Here is a 7,188-nt window from a genome sequence, read left to right on the forward strand (position 1 = left end):
ATATTTTTAGAAAGACGAAGGCAAATAAATCAGGATTTAGTGGCAGCTTGAATTCATAAAATTCAATTTTATCTAAACATTCAAACCAAATGCTACCATTCATACAAGCCAGAACATTAAAAAAAATTATTCGAAACAAATACCCACTGAATATAATAGTTGGAACTATTATTGGTGGAGTGACCAGGCCCGTGCAATAGTGCAACACATAGGCGACACATGAAGGCTCAAGTAGCAAGCTAACTTAACAAACCTTCCCCCTCAAAAAATAAATTTAATATTGTATGAGCCAATGACCCATATATCAGATATTAAACTGATAAGAACAGATACTACACTTGATCTTAGCCAAAAGACCGAGAAAGGTATGAGCTTTAACATCTGCGTACCTCCTATTTTATAGTACATGCTTTAAGAATCTAGTTTCTACTCATAGTCGATGTGGGATTTCAAACACCAATTTCATGTACACCCAAACATATTAACGTTTTCAATTATCCGTTCTCTATACACATTAATTAAAATTTATTAGTTGTGAATAATAAATTTTAATTATAGCGAATGTACCGTGACTCTTTAACGATGTTGAGTTTTCCTCTAAATTAATTTGGTGGAAAGCAAAATGGAAAAATACATTGCCATTAGTAGACCGCAGTATACCAAATTGCTAATTTTCAGCTGTTATTACTGACTAGGAGGCTGCAAAGCATGATTTAATGATACTTATGGAGCATTATTACAAGTCCACCAATAAATTATAATCATTGTAAATTTTCTTCAACTAAAAGAGCATCATTACATATATTCATCCCCAGTTAGTTTTCCTTCCACTAGCTGATATGCAACACGTTGTTACAACGCTTTAAATTTTCTAGTTGGCGTAACCTAAGTCGTATTTGAATGCTCAAAAATAGTCGACTATCGCAATTTAGGATTATGATTTAGTATTGTTTGTTGTCTTGGTTTCATTTTTCTTAGTTGTTTGGATATGTCATATATTGCGACATCGACACATTTGCTATAGGAGATAGATAGAATCTCTTAAAGATATGGTAATCGAGATATATATAGAAAGATTGGATAGACATATTGAGGTAGAATGTAGAGAAAATTGTATTTCTTGTTGTGAATGTTTCTTGTGTATGATCTTGCTAATTTCCCTAGTATTTATAGGGAAATTAGTGTCTTGTAAATTACACCAATATATGATAATTGAAAACATACAACACTAGGGACTCTACACTTATTCAATGCTCTAGGAACTCTCCTATGATTAATTTGGGCGGCCATCTTCCTCTTTCCAACATAATATAATATTATTGTGTGTTTTTATCGTTTGTAATCTTATACGATGTTGTTTCAGATGCTATGTTCATTTTCATTATTTAGAGGCTTTGAAAAATAATGATACAATGCCATTTATATTTTCATTATAAATAGTGGAAGCTATCTTAATAGTAAAAATATATAAAATAATTTCTTATTATTTACAATGAAGTTTTTTCATGAAAATATAAATAAAGATTCTATTGAGAAAACAAGACAATTGAGAAAACATAACAAAATTAAACAGGCTAAGTCAAATCATTCTGGAAGTTGACTTCAAAATAAATTGGTACTAATATTTTCTTCGTATGTAGAATGTGGATACCATAGAATTTTTGGTCATGTCGAAATTCAAACATGGAGTGATATGCAGTTTTTTCAACTTATAAATCGCCTATATAAACCCTTTTGTTAGCCACATCCATTTCATTCAACAACAGATACAATTTTGATACATAAATAATTCTAAGAACAATAAAAGGGATGGCCTCAAACTCTGCATTAGCTGCAGTTCTCTTTCTAACTTCATTCATGTTTGGTTGTGGCTCAGCTGCCACTGTCGTCGTCGGAGGCTCTGAGGGGTGGCGCTACGGCTACAACTACACCGATTGGGCTCTCAAACACGGCACCTTCTACATCAACGATACTATAGGTAATCCAACATTAATCATTATATAAAAGTAGACTCACGTTCCCGTCACTTATTTCCTCCAATATAGATATTCAAATAAAAAACTTTTTTTCTCTAACTATTTTTTGTCATCCAAGAATATTTATAATAGATGCACCCTCTTGTTTGACGAATACAACATCATAGTTCGAATTCCATGACAACGATTTTTTTATTATATTCTACGTGAATACAATGAATTTATACGTTCAATTTATGTTCTCATGAAAAATGTGAAATCACACGTTTAGTATAGTTTTATAAGTTTGTATGAAAAGATAGTTTTCACAATAACTCAATTATGCACTTATCATTAATTTTTTTCGTAATGAAATATGTGTAACGATAATTTATCAGTGTTCAAACATGTGGCGATGAATACGAGCAACGAGAGCGAGTCACATAGCGTATACTTGCTCCCGAATCTATACAGCTACGTGCAGTGCGATTTCAGCCGAGCTCAGCTTCTGTCGAACCCGAGCCAAGTCGAAGAAAGCGCCGGCTTCTCGTACCAGCTAACACAGTGGCGGCCTCAGTATTTTGCAAGCGGAGAGGGTGACGGCAGTGCCGATTGCAACAAAGGGTTGATGAAGTTCGTCGCTGTACCTCTTCCTCGTTGGTTCAATTAGATACACGTATTTTGCAATTGACTTCTATGAACTATAGTGATTCGTAGAAGAAATCAATAATTTGTACTTGCATATGCATATGCATATATTTGTGTGATAGTAAGAATAAAAGAGTGCCCTATATCTTTGGTATGGGTATATAGTGCTATGTAATAAAGACTAGTAATTTCCAGAATCGAATTTAATGTTTTGGAGTTATTCCAATTTTGAGTATAAATTTCAGTCTTCCAGTTTCAGTTTACTACAGTAGACCTTTTTCGGGGACCCTAATAGAAATTTTAATTAGTAATTATATTTTATAAACTCTGCAGCAAAATAAATCTTGGATTCTAAATAGAAATAAATTGTGGTTCCATTCTTGATATACGTCTAAATTTCGATTCATTCGTTGGATCTAGACAATCTGAGGGCTCAATTATACAGGATTCTAATGAATTTAGATCGTTATATATAGTCACATTAATTAAGAAATATCTAAAGTACTATATATCATAATAGTTTGTGATTGTGACAAATACCTGCATTTAATTATATTTTCATTATTTTCTGACAAAAATGCTATAAACATGTGTAAACTTTGCCTGATCAATAAAACGAATCGTGGTTTATATTTAGGATATCTTGGAAATTGAATTGAAATAAACCTAATTGAACCACCTTGTGTTCACACGAATTTATAATAAATGGAGTATATTAATATGCTAAATTCGAAAACAGAGAGAGGCCATTATCATGATTCCAATTTTCAAAAAATAAATAAATGATGATTGTAATAATAATGATGATATTAATAAAATACATTATAATTAATATCTAAGTTGGAAATAATGATTATTGAATATAATATTTTTTATTTATATTTAAAATATATGATAAAAGTTTTGGTGTGTTATTTATTGTTACATTAATTTGTAATTTTGTAGGTATTTAATACTATTCATATCAAGACTATATATGCTTTTTATTTGTCATTCACTAATTTTTACTAATAATAACTCAACTACTAATAATTAGATCCGTCCAATCAATTAAACCGATAATTTCACCAATTCAACTTTTAAAACACTGATTACACGTGAAAAGGATATCAAAAGAGCTTGCACTGCAGTCTTCCCACTTAAGCATTCCCAAACTCGAGTGATCAATTGTTAATAACAAAACTATATGGACTTACTTGCTAATAAACTTTAATTAAACTGCGCTAGACGACAAACATGATTTAATTAATTATCACAAACGAAAGCCAGAGGAAGTATCCTGAAACGACGTCGTAACGCAGTCCCTCGCTATCACATTCCTCACCTCGCCCCAAAACCCCGGAGGAAAATCCGCCGCCGCCACCGCGCCCCCGGTCCCAGGCGGCGCCAAAGACAATTCCGTCATCGGATCGCACTCATCCGAAGCACCCGCGCTCTCCAGCAGCGACCGATCCTCCTGGCATCGCCGCCGCCGCTGCATTTGGAAGCGGCGCTTCAAGGTGGAGTTCCAGTGGTTCTTGACGGCATTGTCGGTGCGGCCGGGGAGCATGCGCGCGATGGTGGCCCATCGGTTTCCGTAGTGGAGCTGGGCGGCGAGGATGGCGTCGTCCTCGGCGGCGGAGAAGGGGCGGTGCTCGACGGCGGGGCTGAGCTGGTTGCACCAGCGCAGGCGGCAGGACTTGGGCGAGCGCCCCTTGATGTAGCTGCTTATGACGGACCAGTTTCTGGGGCCGTAGCGGTCCACGAGGCGGGTCAGGATCTTGTCCTCCTCCGCGCTCCATGGGCCTTTGATTCGAGAATCCGAGGAGGAGTCTGAGGAAGAAGAGCTAACTGAGGAGCATCGGTTTAATAACTCCATGCTTTGATTAGTGCTTTCAATTTAGGTGAGAGCTCCTAGGCTAGTTGTTTTGGGGAGAAACACAGAGTACTTTTGGAGTGTAGATAAAATGGGGAGTGTTCGACTGTTTATTCACCAATATATTTGTAGATTGTAGAGAGAGAAAGGGGTGGTGCATGAATTTTAGGAGAGTGGTTGGTTCTACGAAACTGCAGTGTGTAAAGTTGGTGGTTTGTAATTTGTACTACTAAGTTAAACGGCCAAATGCTCAATTATTTATTACTCCTACCAAACTCAGAGCATCCACATCCGTGCTCTTGCCAACGAACACAAATATAAGCCCGGACCCACTTTTACTCACTGCTCTTAAACAATAGCACAACACTCATATCCGTGCTCTTCCACAAGGACATGCTCAAGGGTCTCACCATTCTATTATTCAATTTAAATAAAAACATTTCCACAATATTAAAATACATTTAAAATAACCGAAATAATATTACAAATTACAAAATAATTAAAATCTTAAAAATTAAAATTTTCTTCATTAGAGTAATAAAAATTAAAAATTACATAATTAAATTCATAAAAAAAACTCACTACTCGTGGCTGAATTTCGCCCAAATGGATGATGAATGTGTGTATTTATAGATGATTTTGAGATTAAACTTTTAAAAACAAAATTCAAAAAATGGTAATAAAATCTGCATATTTTTGGGAATCCAAAAATATATTTTTTTAATTTTTGGTATTATTTTCAATTTTTTAAGAAATAAAAAAATGCCAACGGCCAATAGAAACGCGACACGTCGCCCTGCTCGCTGGCACAGACGTGCTCTTAGCTAAGAGCAGCGCCATGCCAGCGGCAAGTGCGCAGCGGCGGACAGCGATGCCGTGCCGCTGGCACGGACGGACGGACGGTGTGCTCTCCGCTGTGGATGCTCTAAGAGAAATTCAATTATAAGCAATATAACGGAATGATAAAAAAATATCCTTATAGGATCTGAGAGTGTTTTAGTCTGAAAATTCCGTATGATTATATAAAATATTACGATTATTTGGGGATATTTTTTTTATTAGGGTCGTAATGAACGAATCATAAGAATTAGAGCATCCGCAGCGGTGAGGAATTGACGTCCGTCCGTGCCAGCGGCACGGCACCCGCTGTCCGCCGCTGGCACGGCGGTGCTCGATGCATCGAGCACGTCCGTGCCACCGAGACGTAGCGCGTTCTGATTGGCCAATGGATTTATACGTTGGAAATTCAATTTTTTTAAAAAAAATCGAAAATAATACAAAAAAATTTAAAAAAATATTTTCTGATTCCCAAAAATATGGCCGTTTTACCGTTTTTTAGAATTTTTTGATTTTTTTATTTTTTTATTCTCAAAATCATCTATAAATACACACATTCATCATCCATTTTTTATTGAGCTACAAGAAGACCTAATCAAACACATTTGAGTGAAATTCGACCACGAGTAGTGGGTTTTTTTAATTTTTAGGATTTTAATTATGTAATTTTAATTTTTTTTATAATTTATAATATTATTCTGGTTATTTTTAATGCATTTTAATATTGTGGAAATATTTTTATTTAAATTAAATAATAGAATGGTGGGACCCTTAAGCTCGTCCTTATAGAAGAGCACGGATGTTGGTGTTGTGCTCTTGCTTAAGAGCATGGAGTAAAAGTGGGTCTGGCCGAACATCACCCAGTTTTGACGGTGGATATGTGACAAATGTTTAATTTTATAAAATAAATCATTGAAGAACCCCACAAAGAGCGAAAACCCATTAATCTCAAATTATCCAATTGAAAGAGTAGTTGCAAGACATAATCCAATCGGAGAATTTATGTTAAGGGTGTTGGAATAATAAACACAGATCAATCATTTATTAACTTAAAATATAAATTAAATGTAAATAATCAAATATAATTATAAACATGAATCAATAATCTTAAAACTGAAATTGAAGAGATTGAATTGAACCCCTAATTATATATAACTATTGTATTTTGGTCGTTTGACAGAATGAAGCTTTTGGAAATTGGCAGCATAATTTGAGTAACACTGATTTGTGGGACAAGATTCATTGAATGGGGCATGGGAAACAAATTAATTAAGCTGATCAGTATAGTCTTGTCTGTTAGTCTAAATTCAAAGTTTAATTATTTGTCTATTTCAGATGTTGTCCTATGTCCGTACAACAATGAGCAATGTTCCTTCGACATCCAGCTATCATTATTTAATTAGGAATGAATTATCACCAAAACATGAAATTGAATGAGCTAAATATGTAAGGTTCGGTTGATTACGGATTCTGTTAATATTCACACATGACTTCAATTTTACTTGCACAATTCCACTTTAAATTATTAGTACTACTAGTATATATAGTTCTCTTCTTTGTCCTTTCTGCATAAAGAATATCACGTTTTTTTATAAATGGGAGTGAGCAGAACTCGAAATTATTGAATTTTTAATCAAATTTTACTACATTTTTTTATCAACTTAAAATTTTGTTTAATATTGTAGTTTAATGCAGTTTTGCTAAGTTGACTGTATTTCAGCAGGATGTTGTTGTCATATTTAAGTTGAATACAATTAATTATATGTACAATTTATATGGATAACAATGACGTTTTGGTAAATAATGTCGGTCAATCTAGCCACCTCTAAATAGAATCAATAGATAGGATAATTTCGTTAGCAAAATCAGATCATAATTATTGAATAGACTTTT

General features: G+C 34.3%; 2 protein-coding genes and 1 non-coding gene across 3 annotated transcripts; 1 reads left to right on the forward strand and 2 right to left on the reverse strand.

Moving 5' to 3' along the window:
• Positions 1-174: 174 nt before the first annotated feature.
• LOC121806073 lies at positions 175-369 on the reverse strand. Its single transcript, XR_006051610.1, has one exon. It is a non-coding gene; the product is annotated as a U2 spliceosomal RNA (small nuclear RNA).
• A 1,409-nt stretch (positions 370-1,778) lies between these two features.
• Positions 1,779-2,730, forward strand: LOC121803625. The gene is made up of 2 exons (XM_042203256.1): positions 1,779-1,978; positions 2,354-2,730. Exons 1-2 carry the CDS (start codon positions 1,810-1,812, stop codon positions 2,623-2,625), a joined length of 441 nt encoding a protein of 146 aa, XP_042059190.1. The 5' UTR covers positions 1,779-1,809; the 3' UTR covers positions 2,626-2,730.
• A 914-nt stretch (positions 2,731-3,644) lies between these two features.
• Positions 3,645-4,653, reverse strand: LOC121802879 (transcription factor MYB77-like). Its single transcript, XM_042202567.1, has one exon. It carries the CDS (start codon positions 4,459-4,461, stop codon positions 3,856-3,858), a length of 606 nt encoding a protein of 201 aa, XP_042058501.1. The 5' UTR covers positions 4,462-4,653; the 3' UTR covers positions 3,645-3,855.
• Positions 4,654-7,188: the final 2,535 nt, after the last annotated feature.

The sequence above is a fragment of the Salvia splendens genome, chromosome 5 (genome assembly GCF_004379255.2).
Source record: "Salvia splendens isolate huo1 chromosome 5, SspV2, whole genome shotgun sequence".
Classification (NCBI taxonomy): domain Eukaryota; kingdom Viridiplantae; phylum Streptophyta; class Magnoliopsida; order Lamiales; family Lamiaceae; genus Salvia; species Salvia splendens.